General features: G+C 44.3%; 1 protein-coding gene across 4 annotated transcripts in view; it reads left to right on the top strand.

Moving 5' to 3' along the window:
• The first annotated feature begins 1,934 nt into the window (after window positions 1–1,934).
• Window positions 1,935–17,049, top strand: part of jcada (junctional cadherin 5 associated a) — a 36,597-nt gene continuing 21,482 nt past the window's right edge. For 3 of the 4 annotated variants that reach the window (XM_056433870.1, XM_056433867.1, XM_056433869.1), the window contains exons 1-2: window positions 1,935–2,058; window positions 9,943–10,504. In XM_056433870.1, the coding sequence (XP_056289845.1) occupies window positions 10,128–10,504 (377 nt within the window). In that variant the 5' untranslated portion in view covers window positions 1,935–2,058; window positions 9,943–10,127. Of the gene's footprint in view, window positions 2,059–2,601; window positions 2,690–9,942; window positions 10,505–17,049 lie in introns of those variants that run through there. The other variant, XM_056433868.1, reaches the window with a different exon arrangement.

Below are 17,049 nucleotides of genomic sequence, written 5' to 3'. Positions count from 1 at the left end.
CAGCAGTTCAGAGTTCCTCGTATCAATCCCATTGTTCCTGTTGGGCTCCACTCACTTCTTTCACTGTATTAAGTCATTATGGATGCTTTTCTCCATGTAGCACTGGCCGCAGGATGTGGAAGGTCAACAATTGGAACAATGGCCGGCTTCACAGGAAAGGAGATACTCATCGAGTAGGTCATTTGAAAGTTCAGCTGACTGAATGTAATCAGTGTTGCAGCTCTTGCCAACGGGACGCATTAAACAGCTGTGATCAGTCCGAAGATGTATTCCAAGAGTATCTTTGGGTGACTAGCTATATAGGCCATGTTCACACTACTCCACTTTCATTTTATAACGTGGCTTTTTGCTACTTTTACACTGAAAAAAAACAACTGCGTTTTGAAACTCTGGGGTTATGTCCTTGTGTGGACAAGATTAAATGGAAAAGTTTGGAAATGTTTGCGTCATCACTCGCAATCGCTACTCGATTAGAATTTAGCTCTCGTGACGGGTCCTTACCTGATTTGTCACACGCCCGATCACATGACCTTTTCCTAAAAGAAACCAAACAGCCGGTCTGCCTGATTAATTTCAACATGGATGACAAGTTTGAACCGTTACTTACTGTCTGCATTTAACAATGCTACTACTACTACGACGGAGATTGTTTGACTAACAATTGATTTGGTTAAGGACTGCCCTAATGCTTACATATTGTATCACAAAAAGCAATTGGGGGGCTGACAGCTCACCTTTTGCCATTAATTCTGGCCCTGATGGGAGAATAATTCATCACAAAAACAGGCAAATCAGAATCAGCTTCATTGGCCATGTGTTTGTGTGTGTGCACTCAAAAAAAAGGATTCAAGCCCTTCTTAGAGGTGACATATTTAAATATTGTTTGATACATTTAAATAAATCAATTACAAAACGAAGATATTTATATTGAATGGGTGTAACACAAAATGTATGAATACTTTCATTTATTAGATTTATTTAGGTTACACTCACAAAAACGATTCAAGCCCTTCTTAGAGGTGACACATTTAAATATTGTTTGATACATTTAAATAAATCAATTACAAAACGAAGATATTTATATTGAATGGGTGTAACACAAAATGTATGAATACTTTCATTTATTAGATTTATTTAGGTTAGATGGTGTGCATATCAACTCAAAATAAATGTGTTTCATTGAGGACTACCCTTTGCGCATGCGCCAGCTGAAAATCAGTTGTTTGCATGAGGTGAAGACACCTTCAGGGCTGTATGGTGCAGGTCTAGTGGCTAGCACTGTCTATAGCCTCCCTGAAGTTTCAGGGGAATTCAGTTGTGCGCAACATCTGTGTCAATATTATGGAGGTTTTAGGGTCCATTCTATTTATGAGGTGGGGAGGGAGTACGACTCTCTGCTCAGATGGCCTGCAGCCAACTGGACGTAAAGCAAGCTTCTGACAAAGCTTACTGGAGAACAGAAAACAAAAAAGTGGACCGAAGTTTGATCAAATGCTGTCAATAACGTATTTTATATAATGATGTTATGCACAAATAATAATTGTTCTCCCAACAATATAGAGCTCATGGTTGACATTCCAGCAGATACATATAGTCAATTTTGATTAATCGATTTTCTGCTGATTGACTAATTGATTCATGAACTGGACTAATTGTTGAAGCTCTGCATACGATAAGAGAAGGACAGGAAACATAAATCATATGCATGTGTTAAAATACAAAACAACATTTAGAGTGTGCCTATTGCCAAGATATAATTATCACAGTCATTATTTCATGATTGACTTCATGTAGTTATGAAGCAGGCTCACAGGCAGATGGACTCTCTCTATGTGAAATGAGGCTACTCTGTTTAGAAACGCGGAGTGCAAAGAGTCCCTATCTAAGCAGCATCCAGCTGCCTCCCTGCTGGAGAAGAGGGATGTTTCCTCGCTGCTGCGCTGTGGGCTGGTGAAGAGGGGCTGTTCCCTCAGCAGATCCCAGCTCAGTCCGTCCAGAGCAGCGGCGGGGATGAGCGCGGGGCACCAGGAGGCAACGCAACAACTACGCATTTCACAGGTAAAACTGGCTCCGGGTCGAGCGACATGCGCTGTCTCCAAGTCAGGCTTTCTGCTGGGGTTTCTGTATTTTTATTTCACGTCCCGTGCGCTCGGTCGAGGAGGCGCGCGCGCTGCTGGCTGCGAGGAGTAGCAGCCGAACGAACAGGGGGCTGAGAGCCGCGTCTACTCTGCGTTCAACATTTGCAGCGCTCCCTCAACATGCAGCCGAAAAGCGTCGCTGCCTCGGTGCTCTCGGGTCCTCCTGGTCCGCTATCTCCTCCCGCTGGGAGAAGAGCATTTGGGAACGCACGCACACACACACACACACGCACGCACACACACACACACACACACACACACACACACACACACACATTAGAAGTTGAAGAAGTGAGGAGGATGGCGGTGTTTATTTTTTAATTTTTCGAGAACTTGAAGCGCGTGCGGGGGGGGGGGGCGCGCTCCTATCAGCTGAAGGTTAAAGATTGCTGATGGAGCTAGCCGGGCTAGCATTAGCCCCGTTGGAAGAGAGGCCAATCTACATCCAAATTACGCAGTTTGTATGTGTCCTGCTTCCGAGGAGCGGTTTATGCCGGGAGAGGATCAGCGTGAAGGAATACTGCGGCCGGCTGGTATTCGGTGGGCTTCTCGTGAGTCTAGCAACAGCTGCTACTTGTGTGGGATTCTTTAACTTCTTAATTGCTATGTCTTAAATATTCCAGCAATGTGTGCTGTGGATGGGGCGATCGTGAGCAGTTAGAGTTATAAAACAGAGCCATCATTGAAATACAGTCTGTATAGTGGGTCATCTATCCGCCGAATGTAGGCCTATGTAGCCTACCTGTACCGATCCGCATCGGGTATGAGGGTCTTGCTAGAATGGTTCTGAATCTGCACGTATCCCTAAAACTATAACGGGACAGATGTTTTAACGGGATTCGGCTGGATTTCTCCCCACATCTGTGAACTGCGCGCTAGGCTAGGAAGCTATACGACATCAACCTGCAACGGAACCAGCGGGGCGAGCGTCATGCCAAAGCCGTCAATCATCTCGCGACGACACGATATCAACATTTGGGTCCGGCAACGTGTAGCTCCCGGTCCTTCTGGCCTCGGGACGCCCCGGGGCGCCATATGGCGAATGTAATGCGCTGCGAGTCGCCCCCTTGGCAAATGGAATGCCATTAAGTTTAGGTTTGCTTTGACGTCTGCATGTTGTCACTTTGTCACACCTGCTGTTTTCTTGACGATGGCTGCTGCTTGACCCCCCCGCCTCTTACACGCACCGCCTCGCATGCACATATGCTGGGAAAACAAGCATCTTGCCGCCAGTTTGCCGACATTGGTGTATAATTTAATGTGCTTCATATTTACGTTTTGATATTGAGCGTTGAACTCTGAAAATTCTTTTTATTTTGCACGGTATTACTATTTAATAGCCTTGATTAAACACCTCACATTATGTCACGGCTTTGGCAGTTCTGCTCAATTGCTTTCATTTTTTAGAAGGTCTCATACATAAATTCCTGTCAGTTAGGGACCTCTAGAGGCCACATTGTCAAAACCCAGACTACACCTGATCGGTTAGAGTTCAACATAATTACTCGGTTTATGTTGCTGCAGTGAAAAAAACTCGGAGCACCGTCATCTCCAGTGTGAGCTGCTTTCCCCTATTTCATCGCCACTTCTTATTTGGCCTAGTCTGTCAGGGCCTCAGGTCTGATTAAAACGGGTTGTGTAAGTACTTATGAAAGTGCTATTAACATTGCCCGGGAGTGATCGGCTCCTTTTTTCCAATACCTTTCATAGCTCAGTGAGCTTGCATCCAAAGCTGTTGGTGAATGTGAGTAAATAATTGTTTTCCTGACAGTTGGCAAGATTTGTAGATAACAAAATAAAAAAGACAATCGTGCAAAAACATAGCCCAGACGGCACCAGCTAATGTGCATTTTCAAAGAAAAGGTTGAGACCTTTTGGCAGTGTGTGCGCTGGCGCATGTGTGTTATGTTGGTAGGTCTTTCGCACATCCTTGAGACTGGGATGGTGTATGAACACAAGGCCCTGCTAGATGCCCCGAGGAGAGGATGGGGAGGTGGGAAGAGGGAAGCAGCTCATTAATTTCTTCCAGCAGCAGAGGAAAGAGATGGTCAGCGAAAAAAACAACTGGAGGAGCCCTCCATGGCTGTGCAAATGAGTCATACCAGTTCAACTTTCAGGAGTGGTACAAGCGATAAGTGTGGGCCGGGTTCACTTCCTGGTGTTGCAGGCTAGACTTTTTCTTTCCAGTAATCGTATGTGGTTGTGGTTGTTGTAGGTTTGACAGATTATCTTTCTCTCTCAGTCCACTCCATTTTTGTCTTCAGTTTCATTTCTAGGTCAAGTAAATCAAGATTTTTTTTCTTCGTCTTCTGCCTTTGGGTAGCAGCCAAAGCCCTTGAAAGTCAGCCGATGTTTGCCTGGCTACAGGGATCCCCTCGGAGGTCCTTTGCCTGATGTCACGTGTGATGTCAGAGCAGAGGTGACGCAGGCAGGAGGATGGAGGCCGGCAGATGGATCCAGCTTGCCGATGTGTGAAAGCCACTGACATCTGTCAGTGTGCCTCTCTCAAGCGTGAGAGCGCAGGGCAGAAAGTGTGATCCGTGTGCTGGCGTGCACGCTCTGGTGTAGACAGCGCTGTGTTCTAGCCTGATCGTTGAGCTGCCCCGCATTGTGGCATCCATGTGCGTTGATTAAGACCTTGAGATAACCCTGACCGTTCCTTCGTTTCCACGCGTTCCCTTTCCCACATTCACCGACCAACACTTTACTTTACATCGGAGAGCCTTTTCCTTTCTTTTTTTTAACCCACCTGTAATCTGCATCATGGTCATCTGTCACCTTAGTTCTGCCGTTGCCACGTCCTGTCAGCTGCTTTCAGACATCATACCCCAGATGACCTTCACTGGCCCTAATGAGGCATAGTCGCTTCGATGAGTAGAATATATATCTATTGTACGGTGTGTTGTTTATTACCCTTTCCCTTCTATAATACTGTGCAAGAGGCATGCGGAGTCCATCTGATTAGCAGGAAGCAAGAGCGCGCTAACCCTTTGATCAGTGTTTTTTTGGCTGATAAACCATACCACTGTCATCTCAAGCAAGCCCTGGACCTTGACCGACACTAATTACCACACTGGCATGCTCAGAAACAGCATGGGTTGGGAGCAGTTCAGTGCAGGTGAAGCCCAGTGTGCTGCGAACAGTGGTGGATCGCCATGACTAATAACCTCTCCTTTTATGTTTTGTTTTTGTTCCTACATAGGAAATTATAAAAAAAGATTTCTACAAACTTTGGCATGAGCTGCAACGTTTTGGAGCAAATGCCCCGAATCTCCCTCCACATGCGAGTGTTTAAAAGCGTTCAGTGGGAGGAAATCTTGTGACGTTAAATCGCTTCAGTTACTGATGAACTGCGCTAAGCCCTCCATACAATGGGGACATGAGCCCATTGATATAAAATACCCTTGCATCATCGCCAGTGTCTTACTGGTTGCTGGCAGCTTTCATCTCATGCACTAATAAGCTATCGCGACACCAGTGTGGTGCGTAAGCCACTTGTTGTTGGACATTTTCTTTGGATTTAAACACATTTTGGCTTGACTACTTTTTACAGTCTGATATGAATCTGAACCAGACCCTACTGATTCAGCCCGTGATGTGTTGGAATATGGTGAAATACCCACCCCTCCCATCCTGCCTTTGATTTCGATGCCAGCAGAGTCCGACAATAATAAGTTTTTGGACTGAAGCAATTTAGCGGAAATATCTTAGCAGTCCAAATGCTATTGTCTGAGGGCGGACAAAAGCAAAACAACTGTTGCCATAGGATATACGCAACAAAATAATGTAAGTCGGTGTTTTTTTTGGCTTAACCTTTCCGCATGAGCTAGTTGACTCGCAATGCGCCTCCCCCGGGGGCCGTGTCTGTTTCTACGCTCTCTTCTATGAGTGCTGGAGGAAGCACATGGGTTCCAAGGTGGTGCTGAGCTGCGATGGATGGGGAATTTGTTCTGTTGTCAGCCACACAGATGTCCACTTGTTAGTTTACAAACCCTCTCCAGAGGCTTTCAATCCTCGATTTGTCCTTGTGTATAATTTGGCTGCAATCGGCCCAAACTGTTTCTGATTGATGTGACCCCGGATGATATGCACACATTTTATGTTGCTTAATTCCAGCCACCTGAGGTGGAGGAAATTAGGCTTCACCAAAGGTTAGTGGGGGTAGAATGTGGCCCGGGATGGCTGTTCATGCCTTCGGCCCCCAGACGAAAATAGGCGGTACAAACAAGAGCCCTCAGAGAGCCTGATTGTAAACACTTGTGGGGAAATTGTGGGTAGGGGGGAAGGGGGGAGACCCCCCCCCCCAACCACCACGAACAACAACGACTCAAGGAATACGCTGGGTACAGTGATGTCATCATAAACAATCTGCGGAGCGTTGCTGTTTGCCGAATGTGATGGGCTGTCATGCCTGAGAAATCCCTTGTGCGTGCACAGTCCTAACAGTTGCTGTAGATCCGAGGTGACTGGGTACAATTTGGCAGAGACGTGCGGCTCTGGTGGAATATTTTTAGGAAGCGGGCTAAACGTCTCTTCGCTTCTGGCTCTGGCATTTGAGATACCTTTTGTTGTGGTGTTTGTTCATTCCAGATTTGTTATTGTCTGTCGTTTGTCACTTTTGGGAGGGCTATGCTATTTTAACACATCCCAGTGTGTTCTTTGTTATTACTATTATTACTGTTACCCAATTAGTTTTGACCACAGTGCAGACCATCTTCTGTCTGTTTGTGCATTTTTTGTTTCTTATACAGTACATTTCCATCGACTTTCATAGTCTTTCAAGTTAATTTACATAATCTGCAACTCACCCCCACAATCTGGACTATTTATGAACACTCACTTGTTCGTAAATACTTGTGTTCTCCCCGAGGCCTGATCTAGTTATCTGTCCTGCATTGTCTGCCACCCATGTTGTCCCTCTGCTTCCCTTACTCTCCACCTCCCCACTATGCCCTTGCTTCAGCTGGGCCATGAATAAGGAGCTGGCACCAAACTGGCAATCTGCAAGCTGTCATGCCCCTGTTGCTTGCCTCTGGTCTAGCCGCCATTAAGGCACCCCCCACATGGACACACATAAAAAACAAAGCTTGTACATGTTTTTATTAAAGCCGTGGCCTCGACAAAAGTTTGCTTGACCCGCCTTCCATCTTCATCTGCGTGGTAAATGCGACTGATGTTCTGTGATGGTGTAGAGTGGCGCGGCGGCTGGTGTGAGGGTCACCTGTAGGGAAACGCCAGCCCTCTTGTGGTCCCTTTTTATTTTTAGCTTACTTTTCAGCACATTATACCCTAAACTATCATTAATTTCTCTGTTTGAATGAGCCATGTCATTAAAATGCAGCATATCTGCCTCCCCCACCCCATCCCCCCAGAGTTTCCAAATCCAAGATCTTGCCTATAATGCCAGTCTTTTTCACACAAGATGGCATTGTAGCGAAACACAATGTTGTTGTGTTTAGGGGGATGAAAGCCGACCATTGTTGCATACCATTGCTTGAATCCGAGGTTTTATTTGATATAAAATGGGTAATTCCATTGCATAACAGCATTAGCAGTATTTAAACGGGGCTTGCCATGGAAAGGAAGGAGCGGGGGAGAAGAGAGTGGCAGAGAGGCAGAGTGGCAGAATGCAGGCAGGTCATTTTACAGGAGAAAATTCTCACTTTTGCTGATGATGGAGATAATCCTCATTTGGTGATGACACCAAGAGCAATTGCCTCAGATTAAGCATTTAGCTAGATTAGACAGCATATGCATGTGTAGATAAAATAGGTGAATGTGCAACGATCATAACAAACGTGTATTACTAAATTAATGAACATAGCCGTTGACCCAAGGCTCACTTGGGCTAATTAAGCTTTTTGGCTGGTTGGTGAGATAAGCTTCATCTACAGGGAGGTGATAACAATCTGACTGATCTAAATGTGATAGGGGCTTCTCAACCGCTGGAGGGACGCCTGATGTTGGTTCCCAATTTATAGCAGTGTTTTACATTTCAGAGATACATTTCTGTTCATCAAATGAGTTTGAATAATCTGTTATGACAGATGACCACAAATATTACCACCGTGGTTCCATTTTGCCGGCATTTACAGTATTTCAGAGACACTATGTTATTGAACATAGTCACTGGCCAGTTGCCCGGAAAGTTCAACGATGGTTCACGAAATAACATTCTGTGAAAAACTGGGCTTTTTTTTCTTTTTAATCGGCAATGGTCAAAAGAACCCCCTGAACTAAACTCAGAGCTAGCATCTCCTTGAGGAGATTAGTCAAAACGCAAATGGAAAGAGTTAAACTCAACAAAAGTATTAACTGGGTAAGCGCCAAGAGTCAATCCTCCAATACTCACATGTTTAAGGTTTTAAATGAAAAAGATAATCGCATTAGAGAGCGGGGGGGGGGGGGGGGGGGTCAGGGCTGCTTTCATAGATGGATTTTGTCATCTCGATGGGACTACGGCTTAAACAAATGCTAATCTGTTTGCAGCTGAATTAATTTCTGTGTGAGGCTGCGTCGCCAGTCTTGTTTTTCAAAACCCACAAAGGCAAGCGATTTGGCCGTACTGTTAAACGATCATAGTGTGTGATTGACTTTGAAACTGTCTCTACAGCATCTAATTCTAGCAGTGAGTTTGGGGCTGCTGTTCCTGAATGCCATTTCTTATTAAGGACAGACAGGTTTTTGGCAGTATGCTCCACTAGAGAGTATTGAATGACGGGGCCGCAGCAGCATCTGTCCTGTTGACAAGGCAGCAAGCATGACTTCATCAAGGGCGTTACACCATGAGCAGATGCATCCTGGGTATCACCAATTAAATTCTTCCTCAGTCCTTGCCGCTAATACTTACGGCGCAGTCATTTTTTGGGGGACAGAGAGCAAAAGTCTTAATGCTTGTTTCCCTTAATACTCGATGGAGATTATTAGGGTTTATTCGGTGTTGACCACTATTCCACCTTCAAGCCTAATTAAAACACTTTCAGGAGAACACACAGATTGGGCTTCATCTATCTTTTATTTGGATTAATGAGTAATTCATTTATTATTGCATTGGATTGTGTAGCTTATAAAGGGCCAAACACTAGTGGAAAATTCCCATCCCATTGTTATGTCACTTGCTTTTGTCCAACCAGTTACAAATAATTCACATTTGAGGAGCGGAAAAACCTTTTGGCATTGTTGCTCTGTAATAATTACTGTACGGAATAATTTTGTGTTGATTGGCAAATTATTTCAACCCTACACACATACACACACATATAAAGAAAAGATGTGGAGAGAGGGGACGCCAAGTGAGCGAAGAGGAACATAAACCCCCAGTCGCCTCATTGATGCCAAACATGAGCAGTGTTTGGCTGCTAACAGCCACTGTATGGAAGTCGGCAGGGAGCCCATTGTAAACAGTGACATTTCCCCGTAGCACCAGCAGCTCTCTGATAAATTCTGTTGCCACTGAACACCACGCTATTTAGGGTGGTTCCTGAGGGCGTTGGTTTACCCCCCTGTTCTCATCAGCTCTGGACACCAATGGGTTTGGTGCCGGTGATCTCCGAGTGAGATGGAAAGAAGGTTGTTGCTAGGAGTGCTGGAGAAGAGTGGAGGGAGGGACGAGCTGCTGGGAAGGCGGGTGATCTTGGTTTTGTCGCGCCGGCTCAGAAATAATTTTTTCATCCTCGCAACTGTCCTGATGGGATGGGACCCTTGTTAGGAAATTGGACACGGGTAACGGGTATAACAGTTTTAGCGTCACTCTCTTTTCTCTGTCTCCTCATGTCGTCCCCCTCTCTCTGTTTTTCTCTCCCAGTGATGGCCTCAGCTGCGCAGCTGTGCCGGTGATCCTGCCGCTGCACGGAGGGAAGAAGCAGAGACGCCTTGACAACCAACCTACCTTTCTTTCTCGCTCACTCGCTCTCTCGCTCTCTCGCTCTCAAAAAATAAAAGGCAGAGAGAGGAAAAAAAGAAAACACACCAGCATAAACAAATGCGACCATGTACAGCGTGGAGGACCTCCTCATCTCTCATGGATACAAGCTGCCCAAGCATACCACATCCTCCTCCTCCACCCCCACCCCAGACCCTGTGTCCTCGTCCTGCCAGGGTCCCTCGTCCTCCCCGCCGTCTTACAACAAGCACCATGAAGTCCTGGAGAACAGGCCTGGCCCCAGGGCGGTGAACGGCTACGACAGGGGGCCCGGGATGCCTTATGGGAACGGTGGCGGATCCAGGCAGCCCCAAGCGTTCGGAAGTGGCTGTCCCAACAACAACAACAACGAACCCAGGGACAGGGGCCTTTCCAGACGCGAGGGCGAGATCCGGTGCCAAATTGATACCCACTCCTTGGGAGAGTCACTGACCTCGGACAGCGGGTAAGACAAAGTCTGTGCTGTACCTTGAGACCCGTGGTGGGTTCCTGTCTGACCTTTTGCATGTCCTATCCCGATTGGATTGTCGTCGATTTTTATTGATAAATGACAGAATTATTCATTGTTACGATGCTTTAATGGAGCGGATTAATACAAAATGTACACCTCAACAGAGTTTTGCATGGGGAATTTGCATGGCATCCTAAATAGAGCTGCATGACACTGCTGCTCAGTCCCTTCTGCCATGTCAGTCTCGCTTCTGTCTTTGCCTGAGCTTTCAGTTCAGCTCTATTCCCTTCTCTCCTCCACTTCCCAATCAAGTCTTGGGCAGGGGAGGATGGAACTGTGTGCTGGAGTTTTAATCTGTCACATGGAACCTCAGAGTTGTAATTAAAGCAGCTTTTGGGTAAACCTGTATGCCCCGTTTGAACACGTCGTATACCCCGTTCCCCATTCTACCCTCAAACATAATCTGCCATCCCAATTTACACTGTAACACTCCCGTATTATACATATTTACATTATGCATACCCCATCAATAATACAGGATTCACATAGGGTGTATTTAAATATGTATATGGAGGATAGGCTATATTTAGCCTAGTCTGGCGTTATGCAATTGAAACCCTCTTGGGTAGGGATTGTATAATATTTTCAGAGATATTTCCCGGCTGCAGCCAAACTGTTTTTTCCTCAAAACAGGATTGTTTGTCTATTTGTACCAGTTCTGGGGGTAACTGAGACAAAGTCAATACAGATGTTCCAATGTTTAACACAAATTAGGCAGGTTTTTTCCTTACATTTTGTTTGGCTGACAGATCATCTGAAAATAGTCAAATGACCTTGAATAATGTCTGAGGTTGGTGTTTGTGTGTCTTTTCTTAATTTTTCACTTTTCGCTTTTATTCTCTGAGACGAGTAATCCGCATTATGCCGCTGCTCTGCCACTGCTATTGGAGCATTCTGTTGGGAATGTGGGAATTGCTAAGACATATGTTGTGCGATTTCAGCCTGTTATTTTTCATCCTTCTTTTTTTCCACTCATCCAAATCTGTTTTGCATAGCAGCTTTAGTTTAGATAAGAAACAGACCTATCTTGGCACTCCCATTAGGCAGTGCTACTTAGATCCAATTAGGCTAATGATGGTAACTCATCTTACATACGATGCCCTCAAATTCAGCAGATTGGCAGGGCTGGCCCCCCTTCCCCCAGCAAACATCTCTGGCCAGTGAATATCATGGATGGAAATGTCAATGACGCTCAGTGGCCTCAGCCTTGAGGGGGTGTACACATGTGCTTGCTTCTTGTTTTCGTTGTCAGCCAGTCAGTCACTCCACAAATAGCCTGAAATGATCAGACTGTATGCAGACACCATCGCATCTTGTTGTAGCTCATCAGGTCTGCCATCAAACATCCTCATAGAGACGTAGCAGGAGCTTTCCTTGCACTGCTTGAGAGAAATGCTGCTCATTTTCTCAGATTAATAGCTAAAGAAAAGTGTAATACAAGGACTGTCAATGAAACGTCCTCAAAATTGTTCTGTCTTGGAGAACATCCAGGACTAACAGCCACAGTGTATCATTGTGTAATGTGTTCATTATGCTCCATGGCAAATCACAATTACCAGATGCTGTACTGCATATTCATGGGCATCTGTCTCCATCTAGTGGGAAACGCTTTCTTTTTAAATAATTTTTGTTTTTGGTTGTCAATGTTAATCGCTATTTGCATATTACTATTGGGACATTATTTGTTGGCATTTAATGTCCCTCTAATATCGTATCTTAGTGTTTTGATTATTGGATTGCTTTAATGTTTTAAAGTGCTCATAACTTTGCTGTGATTATCTTACCACATCTCTGAATTAGATATTAATAGAGATGCACCGTTCAGGTTTTTTGGTGCCGATCACTGATCACTGAAATCAGTATCTGCCGATCCGATAATACCGATCACCGATCACCGATCACTGAAATCAGGACCTGCCGATCCGATAATACCGATCACCGATCACGGTGTCGATTGAAGCATTCTATTTATTGTGTAGCATTATTGCCGAGGACTATGAGGAAATACATATATAAAGCACCTCACATTAAAGAAATTACCGATTTCTTTAAACATTTAGGACTTTTACTTTGAAAAATGTCCTAATTGATACATTCAAATTTATTGATTGCCAGTGTAGGGGATTTCAGATATGTATGGAACACATCTGCATCATTCATTTCCTGGAAGTCTTGGGGAAATCCATTTACAGGACTTTTTTTAACATACAAAAGTCTGACTTATTTTTTATAAACTCTTCCTTAGTACAGTAAAAATGTTTTAATGTTAGCATAATTTAAGGTAAATCTCAGAAACGATCTATAAAGATACAAAATCAGTTCATTGTTTACTTGTAGATGTTAGTGCAGGGGTGGGCAAACTTTTTGACCTGCGGGCCACAATCGGTTCTAAAATGTGACAGAGGGGCCGGGCCAGGAGCATTTGGACACGCAATGTAATTTATTAAACCTGGAGATTGCGTCTGTTTTTTATACATTTCAATTTAAGGTGCAAAGTTAAAGTAATCAACATTTACTGGAAAGAGATCAATGGAATCACTTTCAACATTCAAAACAAATTATTACCCAACGAAATACTCAAGCTCAATAATTTCTAATTGTTTTAAACCCCGCAAAATAATGGACGGATTGTCCCGAGAGATACTGTATTAAATATCCTGCCTGCAGCAGAAACTAGAAAGGGGTCTTTAAATTGAGGGCGATGTGCGGCGTCATCTGGTCAGCATGTGTATGAACCCGTCACAAGCAGACTGACAGCGCTTTACTCGAGAAAATATGACCCTAAAGCTGACAATTGAAGTTCGATTTTTTTTAATTATTCATATCTCTTCTGAAAACACACCTTTACTCATGTGGACGAACTGTTTTGGTGTTTGAAATTGGTTTACCAAAGGTCATAGGTTCACAAAAGCAGTGAAATATCTGAATACAATGCTAGATACATGTAATTGCACCTGTCCATCCTGGAGAGGGATCCTCCTCTGTTCTCTCCTGAAGGTTTCTTCCCTTTTTTTCCCCCCTGAAGGGTTATTTGGGAGTTGTTCCTGGTCCGATGCGAGGTTTTGGGGCAGGGATGTCTATGTGTACAGATTGTAAAGCACTCCGAGACAAATTTGTAATTTGTGAAATTGGGCTATACAAATAAACTGAATTGAATTAATGTACCATTTCTTTGTTTCTGCTTTAAAAGAGTTGAATGATTGTAGATCTCTGATATATACTGGAATGTAGTTCCAGTCAACTGCTGCTTGTACTGAGAATGCAGCATGACTGAAAGCACTTTTCCTGAGAGGGATGATTCAATCCCCTCTTGCTGCACCTCTTGTGAGCCGATATCCAGTTTGTGTGGTGACAAATTGTTTGAGAGGAGGAGAGGTCAATCCATGTATGATTTTGTACATCAGACAGACGTGCACATATTTAATCAAGTTATCCCAACTAAGCAAGTTGTATTTTGTTAGTATAGGACAGTGATGTGACAGACTTTTTTTTTATCAAGAGTTTTGAGCGTATGCTTGTATAATGACTGTAATGGTTTGAGCGTAGTGGCACTAGCATGTGACCAGGTTGTTAAACAGTAGGTGATGTAGGAAATAACCATTGAATGCATGAATGTTTTAGCTGCCTCTGTTGACATGTAGTTGCGCGAGAATCCGAAATTGGATAGATTGAATTTTACCCGATTACAAACTTTTTTCACCTATGATTTGAAAGACAAATTAGAATAAAAAAGTACTCCCAGGTACTTGTATTCAGATACAACCTTTAACCTCTCCCCAGATACAAAAACATTCGGTTCTACACTATCAGAGTTTCTTTTGGTAAAAAACATACACACAGTTTTGGATATATTGAGTTGTAAACAACATTGCGTTAACCAAGTAGTCACATTAGCCATGGATGTAGTGAGTTATTTTGCTACATCTCCCAAATTGCTGCCATGCAGATAAATGACAGTGTCATCAGCATACATTTGAATATTGGAATGAGGACAAACTGATGGCAGATCATTAATATATAAGGAAAATAATAATGGGCCCAGGACAGATCCTTGTGGGACACCTGTGGACAAGCGGAGGGCAGCGGATTGATGTTTTTGAATTTGGACAGACTGTGACCTATTGAGCAAATATGATTCCATCCATTTAAGTGTACCTGAGGAGAAGTTGTAACTGTGCAATTTGGACAAAAGAATACTATGATTTACAGTGTCAAATGCCTTCTTGAGATCAAGATACACAGCTCCAACAACAACCTCTTTGTCCAGTAGAAATTTGATTTTTTCGGTGAAGAAACAGGTGGCCGTCTCAGTGGAATAATTGGCTCTAAAGCCGAATTGCATTGGATGAAGGGCAAAGGGACTGTTTTTCAAATGGCAGATCATTTGCTCAGCTACCAACTTCTCTGCAAACTTTGATATTGTAGGCAGGATACTGATTGGTCTGTAATTAGAGGGAGAAAGGCGATCTCCTTCTTTGAATACTGGAATAACAGCAGCCGACTTCCAAACACTGGGAAACATGTTCTGAGAGATTGAGAGGTTGATGATATTGCTGATGGGATTTATTAGTGTTTTGGTAAGAGTTTTGAGCATAACGGCATCTATACCAAATGTATCTTTAGTTTTGGATGGTTTAAGAGAACTGATTATTCTTGTGACGTCTGAATGAGTGACATTTCTTATGATGAAAGTTGGCTCCAATGTATTTACTGTACAGACAGGTCTAATCTCAGGGGAGAAACATTTAGCAATGGTAGCAACAGAATCAATGAAATAGTAATTGAAAGCTTTTGCTATTTCAACTGGATTATTTGACAGTTTACCATTAATGTTAAGTTCTTGCAGCTTCCTTACTTTGTTGGGATGTCCCATTAGCTTGTGTAACTGATCCCAGACCATTTTAGTTTTACCTCTCGCTTTTTCTATTACAGTCAGGAAGAAATCTGCCTTAGCCTTTCTTAATTTCATTACCACTCTGTTCCTTAGCATAGCAAAATGTTGTCTGTCATGGCTCGATTTATTTTTAATTGCAGTTTTTAAGACAGAATCCCGTTCTTTCATTATTTTTAAGATATCATCATTCATCCAAGGAACAGAGTGTTTGATATGTTTGTGCCTAAATTTGCAACTGAAATCCTTCATAGTGTTCTCTAATTTATCTGAGAATGTTTTACTGTCTTCCTCGATGTCTATTCCCAACAGTAGATCATCCCAATCAATAAGTTGAAGAGTATGATGAAAGATATCTAGATTTCTTTTTGGGATTCTAAAGGATTCATCCTCCCTGACCAAAGGCCTAAACCGCTTGCTGGTTAGTTTCCTGGCTACCAGAGTTAGATTGTGGTCAGAAAGTCCAGTTACCATGTTGAGAGTTTTAGAACTCTATCAGGCCTATTACTAAATATTAAATCAATTTGAGTCCTGGAAGAATTGGTTAGTCTTGTGGGCCCGCTGACCATCTGAACAAGGTCAAAGTCATCAGTTATCCGTTTAAGATTCTTTCGATTCAAGATTCAAGGTGTGTGTGTGTGTGTTACACTGTAATGTGCATGTGTGTGTGTGTGTGTACAGGTGTGAAATGGTGTGTGTGTGTGTCCTATGTGTGTAGGTGTGTGTGTGTGGTGTGTCTCTGTGTGTGTGGTGAGGTGTGTGTGTGCCTCCCTCTGTGCCCTGCAGGGCAAACTGATCTGGTTCTGCCTGAGGAGATCTCTCCTGGAGTTCTGTTGTTGGTGACTACGGGAGGCGCCTGCCTGACTCCTGTGGGCTGAAACAGTCTGTTGTTGGTGGTGTGCAGCCTCTTCATCCTCCTGGTTTCTCTGGTCTGCCTCCTGGGCCTACCTGTCCTGCAGCTGTGGGCACCCTCCTAGGTTTAGTCCTGTCCTTCCTGCTACAGGTTCTAATAGTGCGACTCCAAACCCTCTACTCTCTTTTAAGCCTCCTCAGCTGCCTGAGGTGGTAGAGAGGACTGCCTTGCTCTTGCTAGAAGGATGTCTGCCTTTCCTTCTCCATTCAGCTGGTTCCACAGTCACCACCAGGTGTTTGTGTTTCTCCAGCTGCCTGAGGTGGTAGTGATGTGTTGTTTCCCACTTAATATCCCTGTCACCCTGGTATCCCTCTGTTGTTCCTCACAGTAGTCGTTTAGTAATGGTGTCCCTGTTTGTCCTGTTGTTGTCCTGGCGGCAGTGTCACTGTGGCAAGAGACGCAGTGGGCTGTTCCCTCCTCCAGTGTGGCAGATGTGCTTCTCCCACCACCATCCGAGGTTGTGGCAGTGGTGGCTTGAGCCAGTGTTGGTGCTGAGCAGTGATCCACCACTGTCCTGACCACTGGCCTGAGGCCTGGTGGGCTGGGGGAGCTACAGGATGGGGGTGGTGTGAGGGGTGTCTGGCCACCTGACCACCTGAGGCCTGTGGCCTGGGGGGTCCTGACCACAAGCACACAGGGGGTGGTGTGTAGTCCCAGCTCAAGCTTGTTGCCCGG

This window comes from Pseudoliparis swirei, chromosome 16, assembly GCF_029220125.1.
Source record: "Pseudoliparis swirei isolate HS2019 ecotype Mariana Trench chromosome 16, NWPU_hadal_v1, whole genome shotgun sequence".
In the NCBI taxonomy this organism is placed as follows: domain Eukaryota; kingdom Metazoa; phylum Chordata; class Actinopteri; order Perciformes; family Liparidae; genus Pseudoliparis; species Pseudoliparis swirei.
This window is presented reverse-complemented; position numbering and strand designations above follow the sequence as displayed.